At 38.6% G+C, this 19241-nt stretch overlaps 1 protein-coding gene across 1 annotated transcript in view; it reads left to right on the top strand.

The window, feature by feature from the left end:
- The window catches only part of LOC139728378 (protein fantom-like), a 54541-nt gene extending 35647 nt beyond the window's left edge, over nt 1–18894 (top strand). The window contains exons 29-35 of the mRNA XM_071639321.1: nt 6670–6990; nt 7584–7653; nt 8347–8513; nt 9631–9829; nt 15468–15552; nt 17885–18021; nt 18740–18894. Of these exons, the coding sequence (XP_071495422.1) occupies nt 6670–6990; nt 7584–7653; nt 8347–8513; nt 9631–9829; nt 15468–15552; nt 17885–18021; nt 18740–18894 (1134 nt within the window). The remainder of the gene's footprint in view (nt 1–6669; nt 6991–7583; nt 7654–8346; nt 8514–9630; nt 9830–15467; nt 15553–17884; nt 18022–18739) is intronic.
- Nucleotides 18895–19241: the final 347 nt, after the last annotated feature.

Raw genomic sequence — 19241 nt, 5'->3', positions numbered from 1 at the left:
GAGCAAATGACATCACAGTTTAGCATGAAATTCACAACAAAATCATCAATTCAAGCTACTATTTGGTTGATTATATTGTTGTTACTGTTGGAAAGTTCATCTTTGAACAACCCAGCAAGTGCTTATTCCGTTCAGGCTGAATTATTGTGCCATAAGTTTGAGCTGGATGAAAGAAATACTCCAGACTAGCAGCTATTGTCACTTGTGCCCTTCATGATCAGAAGGGTAAAATGGTATACTTTCTCCTGTGTGCCCCATGTGCTGCCTTCTATGTACTGCTTTACCACTCCATCATGTGTATAAATATGTACATGCATGCAATACTCAGGCTGATGAAGAAGTGGCAGCAGCGGAAGAAAGCAAAGCGCAGGCGAAGGAAAAGCCTGCCCCCACCCCTGCACCACCCACCGAGCCAGCCACAACTCCCGCCCCACAGGTAGCCATATCCCCGCTCTGCCCCCTTCTGAGCCTTTACTGCGGTTTGGTTTTGCTGTGCTGTTTGTTGTGCTATTAGCAGTAGAAGGCAACAAACAAAAACAAACACTTGTAGTGTGTTCTCTGTGTTGCTTAACCCTAACTAGGCCGGGGGGGGGGGGGGGCCTCCGAGGCCCCCCCCCTCGCCGTTCCGTGCGATGTCTCGCAATTGCAAAGAGCTATCGCCGCGACATTTCATGACTTTTTACTTTCGAGTCTCCCGCATCTTTTGACACCAAATTTGCGACGCCCGGGCGCGCGGTTCCGAAGTTACGCGTAAACATGTACATGCATGTCAGACAAAAAATTGCTCAAAAACGTTAATTCGTGTACAGTTTCAATGCAAACTGTGCTTACAGGCAAATTTCATAAAAGTGTGATTATTTTGGTGTTTTATTGATTAAAATCAGTGAATAACATATTTTCTTGTTCGGAGCGATGTCGCGGACAAATTTCATCGAAAAAACAATGAAAAACATAAAGTCGAAAAAACAACGAAATACATAAGAAATTCAAAAAAACAATAAAATACATAAGAATTTTTTCTGATATCACAATTTTTGTAAATTACATTTGCTAAGGACACTAAAAAGAATATTTACACAAAAAATGTGCCTGTTTTGAGCTTTATTTTGTGATTTATACCAAATAGTCTGATTTTATGCATCATCATGCATAAATTAGCATAATTTAGCATACATGATGATTTTTTGAAAAAAATAACTTCATGGTATTTTAGATTACATCATAGGCAATGTGTGTGCCAATTTTCGTCGCGATCGCGCGGTCGATGGCCGAGATCTGGAGGGGGGCCTGGGATGAGGCCCCCCCCCCCCCCCCCCCCCCCCGCTCCATCAACTACCTAAATAGCCAGGCCTAGTTGGGGTTAAATTTGCTTTGTGTGTCTTTGAATATGTAACTGTCTGCTGTCATTAATTTGTTGCTTATTGTGTTGCATGCAAAATACTTGCCTTGTACAAAACCTTTTTCATTTTTCACATGAATGCAGTATTGTGTGACTTTGGCTACATTCTACCCAAATTGCCTATCATAACATGCATGTTTTGACTCATATTGTTCCTCTCAACATTTACAACTGTACATTGACAGTGATAAACATTTTATCATATTCATAGAAGACAGATGATACAAAGAAAAACAACCCATGATTGCCCGTTCGAAGACAAAGAAAAAACAACCCATGATTGCCCGTACAAAGAAACAGACCCCTGTGAAACTCTTAACAAGTTTGTACAGACTTCACACATTGCATAACTAAAGTGAATACTCTTACTAACCCTCCTATCAGAGTAAAGCGTACTTCTTTTCAGTTCTAACCAATGTTAACCAACTTTCTATCAACTAGAGTGGACGTCTGCAGTGATTTTTGCTATTTTTTGTTTTGTCATTGTTGTTCATAATATGAAAGTTTGTGTCGTGAATTCAGTCTTGCTCATCAGCAGTGAATGTAGATTTTTAACATGTTGATTTGACTGTGCCAGACCATGCATGCTTGGAAAGATGCAACTTGGTTTAGTGATCATTAGACATGTAATAGTAATATGCAATGCAATGAGTTAGACTACCACTATGCCAATTTCTAATGTTTGAAAGCAAAGGCCTCATAATTTGCAAAACATTTTCAGGAGGTACAAGAAGATACATCTCAGGTTTTAATTCATGGATGGTCAAAATGTTCTATGTACCCTCCCCCTCCCCCTCCCCTCCCAAAAAAGTATGAAGAATACGATAAAGTAAGAAAGAAAAAAAAAATAAAGTGCAGATAAGAAAATTGGACCCTTCTTTCCTTAAAGGGACGCAGTCCTCACGAAATTAAAAAAAATATGTTGTTGTTGGTACCTCCAATGAACTACTTACATCAAAAACAAACTTTCAAATCACCAAATAAGCTTGTACATTTCGGTTAAAAAAGTGTGACTCTGCAAATGAGCAAGTCTTGGCGGAGAGTCATACGTTATCGATGCACAACTCTTTCCAGCGGTGTTATGCTCGTCATCCCTAGTAATTTATAAATACATGTTTACTATTCATTTTTATATTAATTGTATATATAAATAAGCTTGAAATATTTTGTTTGAAATAATAAAACCACATATTGTCACATTTTATGAAAAAATGAGATATGATCATTTTGAACACTTAAATTGGTTTTCTGAGGCACGGCTGTCAACTTGAGAGTAGGGCATCAATGACGTTGCACCTTTTGGCAGGCTCTTACACGATCGCTTGCAGGAATTATTTTTTAAAAATCGCGTACGGAGACAATTTTTGATGTCCACGCGTATAAATTGGTGAAAGGTTATATTCTTTACTCTTCTTAATTATCAGTACAGTGAAAATCTCAGGATTGCTTCCCTTTAAGGGGGTGGACATAGAGGACAGTGTACCCTGTGAGGAGGTTTTAACAAACAGAAAGGACAATCATTTATACAGTCGTACTTCACTGTAGACCTCTATAAAGTATGGGCTGTATTTTTGACACATGCCACTTTTATACCAGTCAGGTTGTGTAAACCAGAGCTGATAGTGTAAAATTTGAAGTGTGTAGCAGTTTCCTCAAGGATTTTCAGCTGTGGGAATGGCAGATGCTGTACTGTCACACTGATTTTTTTTTTCTTAATTATTGCCCTTTGCTGCAAAGCCTTTCTCATTGTAACTGGGTAATGGTGTCTTGTGAGTGGTCAGAATTCTGGTAAATCAGGAAGAAAGTCCATGATGTGCTGTGTCTCTAGATGTCTTTCTACTCAGAATGGCTGTACTACCTTGACAATCTGATTACCAAGAGCTTGATCTCTCAGATATGGTGCATTCATTTCATGCCACATGGATAAGACTTTGCATCCGTCCTTTCCTTTATTTAACATCTCATATGATAGTCTTAAATGAAGGGCTCCATGGCTTAATGAGAGTGATTATTTGTGTCGTAGGAACCTATTATCGTATAAAATACCATAAGAGCAGGTAGAGAGAACCTGAAAGCTTAAATGAGGGATTGTAATGGAAGCTGTTGTTGTAAATTGCCATTGTATGGTGTCTATTTACAGGGCTGTGAATGTTTAGTAGAAGATGACAAATCCATGAGAAACATAAGCTTTGTTCTGTGAACAAATTTTTTTATATAGTTAGTCTAGTGCTTACAAAACTTCCAATGCTGAAATGGTAAGATCTACCCAGCTACCTTGGTAATGGAGAGAATCTCTGGAGCTGCTTTAGGTGTAGTTGTCATAAATGGGCAACTCCACGGTAACTGACGTTACGCGTTTAAGGATTTTCATGAAATTGTTTGTGTTGTAGTTTTGTAAATGAAAGCACCCGGGGCTTGTAATTAGCATTGATGAATGAGTTCATGAGAATGAAGAAATAGGTGGAAAGTTTTTCTCTCAAACTGCATTTCTTATCACATAGCAAGTGAAAATGTGTCGGTAACTGACGTTACGGAAAAAGGACATGGGAAATTATGGTGTAGATTTAAATGGAAATATCTCATGTCCCTGACTTCTAAACTTTATGTATTTAATATGGCAATACACCTAGGTTCTTAGGAACAGGTGTGCAAAATAATGTGCACTTTAGATATTCCCTTTTAGCACCATGCCAATTTCAGTGAAGGCATGACGGTAACTGACGTTACGCTTACATTTGCCATAGGGTTTACACATGGAAAATCATGATTAGGAATAATTTTGTGATATTTTATAATTCTGACCTTTCAAAGTGATTTGTTTGATATGGAATCATGCCTTGGTTCATCAATTACAAATACCCAAATGAAATGAAACATAAGTTCATTTTCTTTATGTTTTCTGAAAACTTAAAGGTAAACATGTCAGTAACTGACGTTACACATACTTTTGCTATGAGGTTTACAAAGAACTAATTTATTTAACACGTTATTATACTGCTGCAATATACCAGTAACAATCCCAGGCATTTACTTAGCAACAAATTAAAACAAAATCTTAAGACAAAAATGGGGTGGGGCCCTTAGAGGGCAAGCTTCCCCCCCCCCCATGCCATAGCACAGTTGAGCAAAAATAATGTAAATGCACCAGAGGATATTTCTTGACATTTGTCTTAAGATTGAATGCTTATTCAACAGTTATGATTACACAGAGCCATTTAGATTCAGCAGTTCCAAGTATAAATATTGACATAACTTAGGGTTGTTTTTTGTCTTTTTTATGTTTTGTTTTGTTTTGTTTTTTTTTATGAACAGGAAAGTTTCTATCTAGAGTACCCCACCCATAATGCCCTCCAGTACTACACTAAACACAGATGTTTTTGTGTGTGAAAAAAAAATATCTTTCAGGTCATGGGGAAAAAACACATACAAATAAAAATATTCATGAATATGTATGAAATCTACCGTGATATATTCTTTCTTCTTTTCTTTATTTTACTCCTTCTCCCTCAAGGCACTGTTAGGGCCACAAATAAAAAATGATCTCCATCATCATAACACTTTTAATGTTTTTTTTTTGTGAAGAAGAAACATGCTTTCTTGGTCAAAAGGGCATTACTGTATTTGTTTATTCCTTGCTTGAAGGAATGGAATTGTTTTTCTTTTTCTTTTCATTGGTATATCAAGGCTTGCAAATACATCCCAGAAACCAAGAAATAGGACTTTGCACCAAAAGAATTCTAAGATCAATATAAACGAATCTTCCTCTTCATGATTATCATGTATTACAAAAATGTCCCTGCATGAATGAAATAAAGTAATCAACAAACATGAACAGTTTTTTTATTTTACCCTAGAATCACCTCTCACTTTGAACAACATCAGTGTTAAATGTTGAGCAACATCAGTGTTAGTTTCAAACAGTAATGACAGTACATGCCTTATGTCAGGCCTGCTCATCTATGTACCATTTCAAGATGTGCCATATTAACTAAACCACACATTTAAGTGCAAGCGAAGAAATATATCTGTTCCTGCATTTGCCTTGAGGTAGAAACTCCACTAAGCTTCCAGAAAAAAAGAAAAATGCTTGCAAAAATAGTCATTAGTAAAGATTATAAAACTGTTGGTATACAGATGTACACAAGCTTTTTAATAGAAAAAGGTGGTTACCATGCAACCACATCATTGATTAGGCCTACAAATTTGGTAGCTTTATCATCCCGTAGGACAGTGAGTACTGTATACCGGTAGTAATTTGAGTGCACTCTATATTACATGTGGTAAACCTAAACTTCCAGATGATTTAACCTTAAACTTGTGCTGAACCGAAAATCAAAAGCTCAAGCCCCCGCCCCCACCCCCCAAAAAATATGATAAATAAATAAATAAGATAAAGTGAAAAAAAAAAATGTATCCATGGACATACAGTGTACCATGGTGATGACATCATTCCCTATCAAAGGGATTGCTGCTCTTTGTTGATAACCTTTGACTTCCCAGATGTATTGAAATGGCCTAAAGTCAAAAAATTTGCCTAAGTTATAATTACTGCCATGGTAACTGACGTTACATACTGGTATATGACGTTTCGGTAACTGACGTTACACATTTTGATGTGTTCATTTGACTCTCCAGTATGCCAAGTATCCTTATTTTCTGGTATTGAAAGGAAGGCATATGGGCTTACATTAGAAATCCTAAGTCATATCATACAGCTCACTTTCTTTGATAAATAATGTTGAAATTTCCTTGTTTTTGGTAACTGACGTTACATCCATCATTGTCAAATTAATCAAAAGTTTTTATAAAATTCCTTAAAGCAACCAGCTTTTTCTTTTTATCATGTGGTAAAAGACTTGTCTGGTAACTCCAATCATATAAAAGATTGTTGTTTAGAGTACTAATAAAGTGGATATACAGAGGGTAAATTATGCGACAATACACTCTCTCTTACCATTGAGTTATAGGCATATTTTGGCAGCCATTTTGAAAATCAAAATGGCCGCTTTTATTGAAAAACATAATGATTCTTAAAACTTCAACTCAAGTATTGTCTGAAAATGTATGGTGTTTGAAACAAATATCATTTTAAATTTTCGGCATCTGTGTCCTACATACCGTGGAATTGCCCAAATGCTATTTTTTGTAAAACACCAAGTCATTAAGTAGCAAAGTGCAGACCCGACACCTGCACTTTTGGGACAATTGTTCTTCAACCAACCATTAAATCATGTTTTGTTCATGTCTACAATTTGTACGCTGACCCACAGACATCTGGCGAGCCGAGTTCAGCTGGCAGCGAGGCTACGCCTCAGGAGGGTTCTCGTCCAGGGCAGGAAGAAGAAGTCCCCCACGGTCCTCCTTCCACCGAAGAGGGGGAGGAGGAGGGGGAATCCTCCATGGACGACCTGGAGAGGGAGATTGCCGGAGAGATGGCCCGGCAGGAGCGAGAGGCGCAGGGGCCGGATGAATCCGCTGGGAAGACAGCCGCGAAGGGGCAAGGAAAGGAGGAAGAGGAGGCGGACGAGGACGACGACGATGACCTGGTAGCCAGAGAGCTTCAGAAGGAGTTTGGGCAGGACACCACGCAGGTGAGTCCAAAGTCACATTCATGCTGACCGTGTTGCCATGTCGTGGTCATCTAGCAAGTTTCCCCCCATTATTATTCCATTCCTACTATTTTTTTACTTGTTGCATCTGATGAATGCATTGGCATTTTCCAAAAGCTGTTCACAAATCCAGTAGTGAATAGTGTATTGACAGATGGAACTAGAGGGATCAAAAAGCTATTTAAAGGGGATGGCTAGTAACTGATGAGTGGAAATGCCGGGGGATGATTGTTCCAATCCTTGTGGGATTCATTTAAGAGTACATTATATATCTATTGTTGTGTGAAAATTATTTGCTTCAGAGTGGTCTCATATTTAAGTAATGTGCAGTTCAATGTTTCCAGGTTAGCATGCCTGTACAGTGTCAGGGCGATTGTTAACGGGCACACAACAATAGATATATAATGTACTCTTAAATGAATCCCACAAGGATTGGAACAATCATCCCCCAGCATTCCCACTGATCAGTTACTAGCCATCCCCATTAAAGAGTTATCGAGGTTTTATTGTTAAGCAGTCATGATGAATAATTCAAATCCAACTAAAGTTTGTTTTTGGTGCCCTTTCTCTTTCAGATTGGAAAGACCGAGGTGTATGATGACACAATGTTTGGGGAAACATCCGCTCCGAATGCAGACAATGAGTGTAAGTTAGAGCCTTGAAGTATACACACTCTCATGCTTTGAAAGTCGAGACGCATCTTCAAAATACTTTGTGTAGAAACTCTATATATCCCTGTGGAGATTCAACCCAGACATTACTTGAATAGGAATACATGGACCAGTATCTCACATTTTCTGACTGTTTTGCTTATGGTTTGATGTCTAGGGAGTTGCGAATGTCACAGGGTTTATTCCCCTTGCCACAATTAAATCATATCGTAAGATACATGCAAGACTTGAACTCTCCATGCATCAGCAGTTTTCTCATAGACACTTAAAGTGTTATTTGTTATCAAGGCATTTCTTGCTGAAATATCCTGATTATGTGAATAATTCTTCAAAAGTTTAATGGTATACTCTTTGTAATGTTCTATGAAAATCAACAAAGTCAGAAAATTTGTTCAAAGGCTTTGGCATATACTGACTGTGTGGGCTTTACCTCATTCACAAAGTCCCAACTGTTGTTCCAGTCAGCAATGCTGCATATTTGTCTTACTTTCATTGTATGCTGTGTTAACCAATTACTTTGATCATTCTATCCTATGTAAACACTTTCATGATCTTATTTTATTTTTTATTTTTGCAAGGCGTGAACCATATGATGCTGAGCAAATAATGACTTTCATAAAGTTGTGTTGTCTATGCAAATTTATTTAAATCCCTCTTTGTCCAACAGTTGATGAATCCTCTATTGAGGAGGATGTTGAGATACCAGAAGCTGGTGAGGAGGAGGAAGAGGATGTGGAGGAAGCAAGGGTGGCCAATCCAGAGAGCCAGGCATCGAGTGATAGCGAAGGCGTTGTCATGCCGACGTCTACGAGCAGACCCGTCTCGGCGATGGCAGTGGGTGTTTCTGGCATTTCTTTCTTACAGCAAGGATTGGACAATAAGTCCTATAAACCTTCCATAAATCTACAAATCATCTCCATTTCTCGACACAATAGATATACTCCCATTAACCACACCCCCCCCCCCCCCTTTCTATCACTGTACAGGTCATACAATTCTTCCACAAAGTGCACATTTTTAATCAGCAAAATGTTGATGTCGACATGCTTGCATGGTCCCTCTGTAAGGTATTGTTTGAATTGCCTAGTCTACATTGCCAGATGGGTCACTCCATCAGGTTGGGTCAACAAGCTCCTGATGTCCATGCAACGGAGGCATCAACTGTTTCATTTCCCAATGAAGATTATTTCAAATCTGGTTAAGTTTTGCTGTGTCAATATGAACTCTGTCCCCTGCTATAGCAATGCATGTTTAAATTAGAGAGCTTTCATGGATTTTGCTGTACTGCAAATTAATTTTCTTATCTCCGTTGTATGGACATCACATTTACATGACATCTGCAATGAATTCTCCTGTCTGAAATTGCAATACCCCCATGCTTAATCATTAAAACATGATGGGAAACTGTTTTCTTTCTGAAGTCATTACTTGCAGATAATTGCTCAGTTTTAATGAAGCTTGGATTTCGAGTTCTAGTCTGTTACTAAAGATGACCTAAATTTGTGGACTGACACAGACATTTTTGATGTGATTAAAACAAAAGACATGACAATAAGGAAGGTTGGTAATGCGGCACATGTATGGATAATTCTCTGTAGTGTCAACGTACTTCTGCAGAAACATATGTTGCATGTAGCTACACACACAGATTTAGTGGATGAGTGATTTATTTCTGCAATTGTTATAGATTGTGTGCTCATAGAACTGCTTCTGTATCATTGGTATAAACAACATGTTTTACTCAGAGGAAATCTCCCCCAGGAAATTTTGCTGCATGATGCATGTGTGCATCTAGTATATGTGGGTGAAAATCTAGTATAATCACACAATGTAAACCTGCTTCTAGTGAGACTCAAAGAATCCCAGCAGAATTTTGACAGCACCCAACATGTTCTCAGTAAACAGTGGGTTATTATCACTCTCGACTCCCTCCCCCCCCCCCCCCAACCAGAGTGAGGATATCGTGATCGTCAACGTCAGTCACCTCAACCTGGAGCCCACGGCTGAGCTGCTGGAAGATGACAGCATCCACAAGCTCTTTGTTGAGTACCAGATTCTGGGGATCCCCCAGGAGGAGTTAGAGACCCCCTTCTCCCTCCCGAAGAGGGGCAAATCGGGCTCCCTCTCGCTCTCCTACAATTTTCACAAAGGTGAGAGACATGCTTAGATCAAAGAGCAAGCCACACCTTTTAGAGTTCAAGAGTATGATAGTGTTCCAACTCAAATTTGATTTGCAATTTTAGCTGATGAACAATATTTCAAATGGTATCCTGTACCCTTTTATGGAAGAAAACTTCTTCCTTAAAGATAGTTTGTGTAGCAGTGGTATAAAAAAGAAAAATGCATAGCAATTTGCAATACAATACCAGGAAAAGTATTTCCTGGAGTTGTAAGGTATGACGTAAAGGAAACCAGCAAAGCCCAAATATGAATGTGGAGTGAGTGAAAGCAGTAATATTAGTAGAACACATCAGTGAAAGTTTGAGGAAAATTAGACAATCTATTCAAAAGTTGGGAATGTTTGAAGTTTTGGTGCCATCTTCGCTTGATGAGGAGACTACTACACTTCATGGCGTCGTTTTATTCATTAAATCATAGTCAAAAATAACATCATGAATTGTAGTAGTCTTTTCATCCAGCAATCATGGCATAGCAACTTTAAAAATTCATTTTTTTTAAATCGATTTTTTGAATTTCTTCAAACTTTACTGAAGTGTTCTATTGATATTTTTGGTGCTTTTCACGTAATCCCCGTTTATATTTGGGCTCTGGTTTCTTTGAAATGAAATGCAACAAAATGAAATTTGAAACAAATGGTACTTCACTATGCCACATGAAAGCAAATACATGGGGAAACATAGAAAGCATGTCACATGCGCATTCAGTTCTTGCAACGTGCCAGCAAAACCTCTCAACTGCAGGGAAGGCGTGACATCTCATCAAACAAATGAACACAATGCTGTGGAAAGTAAATTCTGTACTTCAAAAAGCAAACAGGGTTGGATGCAGGAGGAGCAAAAGAGAGAGGAAAGGGCAGAAACTGGACGAGGGGAAACCTAGAGTCTCTATTCAATTCAATATCACACTTTCATTGCACGTAACAACTGCAGCACGTAAGCCTATAATCAGTGACGCGATCAATACACTTTAGCTTATGCACAATACTCAGACAGTAACAATATTTCACTCTATTAACGTGAATATTTTATGAGTTTCTTAGTTGGCTTACACTTTTGAAAGATGAAGTGACCAATACAAAGCATGGACATTGACATTTTTTTTTTTTTTGAACTCTGCTGTTTTTCTTCACTGAAAGTAGATCCCTGCTATTAAGAAGAGTTTGTTTTTTTCATTACTGATGTCACTCTGTGTTGTTGTTGTTTGTTTGTGTGCAAGTTGTATATATTTTTGTATATGACAAATTCAAGTGGGCTTTCACCTGTGCACTTGAACAAATCAATTTTAGTGAGGGATTAAGACTAATCCAGTCAATATCCCTTCATAAATGATTCATTGGAATATCAGTAGAAGGGGATTTTATGCAAACTGTTCTCTCTCATTCTCTCTGATGGCAAAACGTATGGCAGTGCCAGTGAGATTTTCTAGATTTACTTCTCCCTCCTTCCCTCCTTTTTCTGTCCGTTTGTCTGATTAAGCTCTTGTTTTTTCTCTTTTTCACCTTCTCACAGGAAGTAATTATGCATCGATTTTCTGTGCTGATGCCATCGATATATAGACAAGACTTACTGCCATGCATTTAGAATGGTTTGTGATCCGTGTGTGTATCAGAATTAAAATTAATCTAGGAAATCTACACGAAAAGCATGGTCAGTATTGAATATTCATTGTTAGCTCACTTGAGCCAACTGGCTTAATAGTTGAGCTATGGCAGAGCGTACTCCGCGTTATGTGTTGTGCGTGAACTCTGTCATACTTTCATCTTCTTGAAAACATATTGCTAGATTTTGACCAAACTTGGTGGGAATTACTAATGGAAGGGGGAGGGGATCATGTTTTGTACAGATGGTGGGGGTGTTCAGTAGGGGGCCTCAAAAGTGGGCTCCAAAGTGGGCCTGAAATAATGAAAATTTAGCTAATTTTTCTCAATTTTTTACATTTTCATTTTTTTTTTAAAGTAGCTTTAATTTTTAGTTTGTGCCAAAATTGTGTTGGACCCCTAGAGGCCCCCATTACCCTAACTTAGCTGATATTGTCATAATTTTTCTACATTTTCATCTTCTTGAAAATTGATGGCTGCATTTTGGCCCACACTTGGAGGGGACTATGGCTTATACAAGTGGTGGTGCTCCACTCCCATGTACTGAGAGGACCTGTTGGTTTCTTGTTTTGCTCTCCAGCGGTGGTGCAGTAGAAGGATTAGGGTTAGGGTTACGTTTAGGGTTAGAGTTTGGGTTAAGGTTTGGATTAGGTTCAGGATTAGGATTAGGGTTACAGTTAGGGGAAGGGTCTTGAGTAGTTGCCCTAACATGGGAAAACATAGTTTTGATAGGAATACAGAAACTGTTGATTTTTGCCCTAAAATGTACTCATATGATTTGTGTGAAATGTGCAAAATAACTCTGAGATGACACAATTTCAGTTAGATAATGACACAATTTCAGTTAGATAATGACAAAGTATTGCAATCAGAAAATGTATCCAATGGTGGTGGTTACTATTTAATGTTTTATGATAGGTTATCAATAACTGACAAATCAGACTGAAGCAGTATCCGTCACTCTTTCAAGCACAAGTAAATCACATGCAGCTTGTTGGGAAATAACAATTGCAAGGGCATGATTGATCACTGTATGACATTCTACATACCCAGTGCTGAGCAGGGAAGGAGCTTCGGGAATGGAAGTCAGGTACATCAAGTCTTATTTTACACTTTTGGTCTCAAAAATGCTCCAAACCAAGTCATTATCATGGCAAATCTTGTCAACCAGAAAAGTCCCTTTTAGTATTTTTCAAGCAAATCTTAATTGATGAAAGATGAATTTTGTGTGCTTCTGAGAATTATGTTTTGCCTTTAAGGTATTCATAACTAACTATGTTTTGCCTTTGAGGTATTCATAGTTATATCCCACATAAGTATGTTTGACCAATGGGATTACTTGAATTTGAAACACGTGGCCGAGAGATGTCTTTCTCCCAACATCCATGTCATGGTGCTTTAACATATGTGAACGTCTTTTTCATGAGCACTTTTTACATACCCGCAATTAAAATTGATAGAGGTATTGCTTGCATCTATCAGCCACGCGAGTAGCTACCAAGTTCTACAGTAGTGGCACACATTGCACAATTATTGATACAGCAGTATCACTTGTTATTGTCTGAGATGTTATGTTAGTCTTGTTCATTCGACTGCTGCCATGTCGCGGACTGTGGTTGTATGGTACTACCCCCTGTGTCGTAACATTCAGCACAATTATAAAAATGAAATCTGCGTGGTTAATGGAATACATTTTTATCAAATCTCAAGTTTGTAATGGATGTGGGATATAAAGCAAATACATGTAATCATCTCCTATTTCTCTGGCAATGGATACAATGTGACATCGCCTTGGTGATCCCTGAGGTTTCTTTCAGCTCTCACCTGCGGTTCTGCCTCATAGACACCTCGTGGATCAGCTTGGCGATGTTAAATTGTCAAATTGTTAAATTGTATCATCGCCCTCGCAGCAAATGATTATTTGCTATGTTTTGCCTTCAAGGTATACATTACTAAAGGATACCACAAATGTGGAATCCCTTACAGCCAGGCTTCTTCAATTCCTCTCAGATTCCTTTCCACCTCCACAGACAGTGTTTTGGCATCAGAATAGATCATATACAGATTTTAGCTCTAATGCCTACTCAGATTAGCTGTAAGAAATTAATCCATTGTTTTGCCTTTAAGGTGTACATTAGTATGTATGTTTTTCTTGTAAGGTATACATAACTGGAAGATACCACAAAAATGAAATCTCTAATAGCCAGCTAGACTTCTTCAATTCTTCTTAGATCTCTTTCCACCTCCTTAGACAGTGTTTTGGCATCAGAATAAATCATATACAGATTTTAGCTCTAATGCCTGCTCAGATTAGCTGTAAAAAATTAATGCATTGCTTTGCCTTTAAGGTATACATTACTACCTATGTTTTGCCTTTAAGGTACACATACAGTGTAACTAGAAGATACCACAAAAGTGAAATCTCTGATTGCCAAGCTTCGTCTATTCTTTATAAGATTTGTTTCCACCTCCTCAGGCAGTTTTTTGGCATTAGAATAAATTGTATGGTGTAGTAATACCAGTGCCTACTCAGATTAACTGTAAGAAATGAATGCATGATGCTTATAGGGATGATGTAGTGTTGGTTGAGATAGGGATTCAGGCTGTAACTTTTTTTGCAAAATGATTAGAAACCATGTATACATGAAATATTAAACAGCATATGATTCTAAGAGGATCTAAAAGTTTATTTGATGAAAATAGGTTTTGGAATGGTTGAGTTATATGCAAAACAAAGTGGTCGTAATTAAAGGTGTGTTTCACCTTTTACTAGGGACCTTGCACTCTTTGACAGGCTTAGAAAACTGTCACGCTTGCCATCAATAAATTGAAATTTTCTTTCGCGATGGTGGTAATGATGAATATTAAGGTAATAATAATTCAAAGTGCTGATGATAATGACAATGATGCTGTTACTGATGAAGGTAGGAAAACAAATGAGGAAGTAGAGATGATGATGATGATGATGATGATGATGGTAATGATAATGTCATTCGTAATATCTTGCTTATTATGACATCAATTTTCATTGCATGCACTCTCTTTCAACCTCCTGTAGAAGGAGTCCTTGTTTCTCTTTTTGGATTCATTAACAATATTATTTAGGAAGCACTTGTATACCTTTGAACAAATTACTGTATATGCAATATGTTTAGTGAGTATAAATTTTTTGCAAATGAAGACTTGCCAACAATTCTGTGAGTGGTTGAATCCGCGATTGTGGAGTACTGTGCTGCACGAATGAATGTATAGATCTGCGTCACAGTCATATCGGAATCAGGGTCGTTATTTTCGTGTGTCTTTAATTTGGCAAATAGCACCTGACTCGCAAAATTCGCAAACATAAAAACCTTGTGAAATATTTGGCATATACAGTACATGGGACGAGCAGCTTTAGGTCCCCTTGGAGTTACTAGGCAGTCAGGGTAAAGCCCCTTGCATGAGGTTACATCTACATCTGCCAAGAGGACATCAGTGAGAAACCTCACAATCAAGAGTCAGTGGTCCGATTCACTTAGCCAAAACTTAAATGCTGAAAATTCATGGGATACTGTAAAACCAAACATTTTTGCGTGCATGTAAGTTTTTGCAAATTTCATGAGGAGCCGAGACGTGCAAAATTGAGGTAAAGCCCAAGTCCTTGTCTGCACTCTATGCATACAAGTGGCACTTTGCAAAAATTTCATGCCACAAAAAAAAAAGGCTGTCGGCACCAATTCGCAAAAATCTCATGTCGCAAATATTTCTGATTTTAAAGTAAATGTGACTATGTAATACATGTATGAGAAGTATGTTACATCAAAGGTGAAGGCAGTCGATATCATCATAATGCTGTAGGCACATGTAACAGTGCATGAGATGACGTTCGGTTGTCTTTCTCTCTCTCTCTCCCTCACACATACACACAAATACAAACACACACATTATGCTGTTTTAATGTGATATTTGAATGTGATAGTGTATTCCTCACTCACCTTGATATGTGCTTTAAACCCACTGCCTTCACACAGTGATCTACGTTGATGCCGAGAACCACGCTACACGAAGGGAATACCTTGCTGACTTCCTGAGACCAGAGCACGCCGAGCAGGGAAGGTGAGTTTGGGCCACTAGACTCTCATGAGGAACCCCAATTATTTAAGTGATACATGTATGTCAAGGGACTAATGATGATGATGATGATGACAATGATGGCAGTGATTATGGTGATGGTGAGGATGATGATAAGGACAATGATGCCAGTGATTATGGTGATGGTGATGATGGCAATGATGCCAGTGATTATGGTGATGATGATGATGACAATGATGGCAGTGATTATTGTGATGGTGAGGATGATGATAAGGACAATGATGCCAGTGATCATGGTGATGATGAGGATGATAATGAGGACAGTGATGGCTGTGATCATGGTGATGGTGATGATGATAATGAGGACAGTGATGGCTGTGATCATGGTGATGGTGATGATGATGATGATGACAATGACAATGATGGCAGTGATTATGGTGATGGTGAGGATGATGATAAGGACAATGATGCCAGTGATCATGGTGATGATGAGGATGATGGTGATGACAATGATAGCAATGATCATGATGGTGATGATGGTGAGGAGGAGGAGGACAATGATGCAATGATCATGGTGATAGTGAGGATGATGATGAGAACAGTGATGGCAGTGATCATGGTGATGGTGACAATAATGATGACAATGATGCCAGTGATCATAATGATGGTGACAATGATGATGAGTACAATGATGCCAGTGATCATGGTGACAATGATGATGAGTACAATGATGCCAGTGATCATGGTGATGGTGATGATGATGCAATGATGCCAGTGATCATGGTGATGGTGATGATGGCAATGATGCCAGTGATTATGGTGATGATGATGATGACGATGATGGCAGTGATCATGGTGATGGTGAGGATGATGGTGATGACAATGATAGCAGTGATCATGGTGATGATGAGGATGATGATGATGATGATGAGAATAATGATGCCAGTGATGATGATGATGATGATGAGTACAATGATGAGCAAAAGTAATCCATCCACTAAACTTGGGCCACTCAATTCTTTGAATTTGAAATTTTGGTGCGAAAAAGATGTGCAATGGCCCAAAATAGAAGATTATATACATTTTTATTTTCAACTTAAGCTGTCCAATCAGGCCACCAAAAGATAACTCTTTGGAAATTTGGTGGCCCAACATCAATTTTTAGTGGCCCTGGGCCACTGCTAATGTCAAGCCCTGCAGTAATACTGACTGTAATAGTGATAGAACAATTAAAAAAAAAGGATAATAAGAATGGGAGGCACACATGTCTCAAACAGCAGCAGTATTAAGGTCATCCAAGGAGGTTTGAGAGATGGAGTTCCAACTGGCTGTAGTCAATTCAAACAGCTGGATCCACAGGTGGATTTGTGACTTTGATGATCAGGGTTCGATGCCGCCGTCTCTCCGAGAAAGGAGATGATTCATTTGGAATGCTAACGTAATGTCGGCTATATTTTGTTTGTTTTCGTATTAAAGGATATTTCAGTGAATGATAAGGCATATGTAAAAGAAAGTATCCTACTGTCCAGGATTATGTCAAAAAGTGTAAATCTGAGCCGTATGTATTAAAAATATTTGAACTGCACCCTTACTGGAAAGTTGATTTTATCATCTTTCCGACCACTTCCGACAAATGAAACTGACACAGTAAAAAACATGTAAAGTCAGGTAATTTTAATTCTTATTTCATCAATTTTTTCAGAATTTTTATTCGCACATCCCTTTGTCTGTACCTTTACAGTGTATGTACCGCTCATGTTTCATAAGAAGGGACAGCGAAAAATAATTGCCATCATAAAGACATATCTTCCATTGAGAGTGACGAGTCATGATGCAATGCCACATGAATCAATTGTCTTTCTATCTGCGAGGCAGCTCCAGTTTAGCACATTCTTCAAATATTTCTTAGTGGCGGCACCAAACATAGGATCAAAGGGAATAACACTGTTGTTACTCCATTTCTCAAACCTCCTTGGGTCATCCAACTTTGAGTCAGTGTAATAAGCCATATGAAGTTTACATTCCTCAAAAATGTTAGGATACTTCTTTTTATGTCAATTCTTTTACAGTCTTGTTCAAATGTTCCAAGGTTTGTAGTATTGATGCACAAGATATCACGCAAAGCAGCCTTCACTAGCCCTCAATTACTCTTCAAATTTGGGATAACATTTCATAGTCACGAGTATTAATGCTAACTTATGGACTTGGTTTTAAGTGGAGTAAATGAACATAGTAAATTTGATGAACTGCATGAAGTGATGAAATGAACAGAGTAAAAGAAGGATGAAGGAAACAGACAAAAGAAAAAAAAAACAAGAGTGGGATGAACCAAGCCCTCTCTCTCCGACAATTTCAGACTCCGACTGACTGTCGTCAGCGAGCCCCCGGAGGAGGAGCAGGAGGATGCAGAGTGTGTGGAGGTTGGCCACGCCTACGTAGACCTCCGGGCCATGCTGGAGGAGGGGCGGGACATGATCGATGGAGAAGTCGATGGTGGGTTGTCATCGCAATTTCTTGCTTCTAGTCTGTATTCTTTCCAGTGGCAGATCCAGGGAGGACCGCATCGGGCTTGCGCCCCCCTTTATTATTTTTTTTTATAAACAAAAGCAATAAAAAGAAAAAAAATGTGGGGAGGGGTGTGTGCGTGCACCCCCCCCCCCCCCCACTTTTTGTAAAGGCGCCCCCTCTTTACAGAATTCCTGGATCGGCCCCCTGATTTCTCTGATATGACAATAAGCAGAAAAAAGTACATTGTATTTATTGCTATGCTGTTACTACCTGCACTTATTACAGCATCTCATGTTCTTTTTTATGCAAATGATTTTTTTTATTAGTAATGAATGTTAAGGCATGTAAGTGTGTCTATTTTTCAGCTTTTTCATGAGTGGTGATATACTAATGAGATTAGACACATGCATGTTCCCAACTCTTATGTGTTGTGACATTAAAGCAAAGTAAAAACAAAACAAAACAAAGGAAAAGAGTGATCATCATTCAAAACAAATCTTCTCATGAAATTAGAAATCTTGTTCAATCTTACTTATTGTTTTGATTATTCTGCCTGTCCACCCATGAGCGAAACATTTCCAAACCACAGCACAATCTGAACTTTGCCCAGTATACCTGAATGGGCCTTTATATGTCCTTAGAAAAGTGCTCCACCAGAACTTGTCTTGTTAAATACATTTTCCACCCACCCTTTAATTGACAGTGTACAGTGCCACGGATGGGACCACGGTTATCGCCGTGATGGGAGTAACGGTGGAGTGTGTTGCTGCCCTCACGGCCATTCAGAGAGAGATGCAAATGGTGGAAGAGGAGGAGGAGGAGGATGATGGCGACATCGACACTGATGAAGAATTATGATGACATGGATACACACACACACACACAATGTGCTGGCTTCTGATGTGGAATACCTGTATATTGTATTAACAGCGGAATGTCACAATTTATACCGGCAAGATTGATATATTGCAAGTAGTTGACAACCTTAACAAATAAGCTGAGGTGACGAGCATAAACTGTATGTCTCGTCAGTGGTACTGGAGATTATCTGGCATGGATATCAGTGAATCAAATGTTTGTAAATTCATTGTCACCTTGGGCTGGTAAATTTTGACTGCAACTGATTGACAATTACCCTACATCGATGGAAGAATTTCATGAATTGAAAAATTTTGACTGGTTGGATCAAAATGTTGCTTGGAAGA

Source organism: Diadema antillarum, unplaced genomic scaffold, assembly GCF_040938485.1.
Source record: "Diadema antillarum isolate AM-2024a unplaced genomic scaffold, OU_Dant_1.0 seq00000177_RagTag, whole genome shotgun sequence".
Lineage (NCBI taxonomy): Eukaryota > Metazoa > Echinodermata > Echinoidea > Diadematoida > Diadematidae > Diadema > Diadema antillarum.
This window is presented reverse-complemented; position numbering and strand designations above follow the sequence as displayed.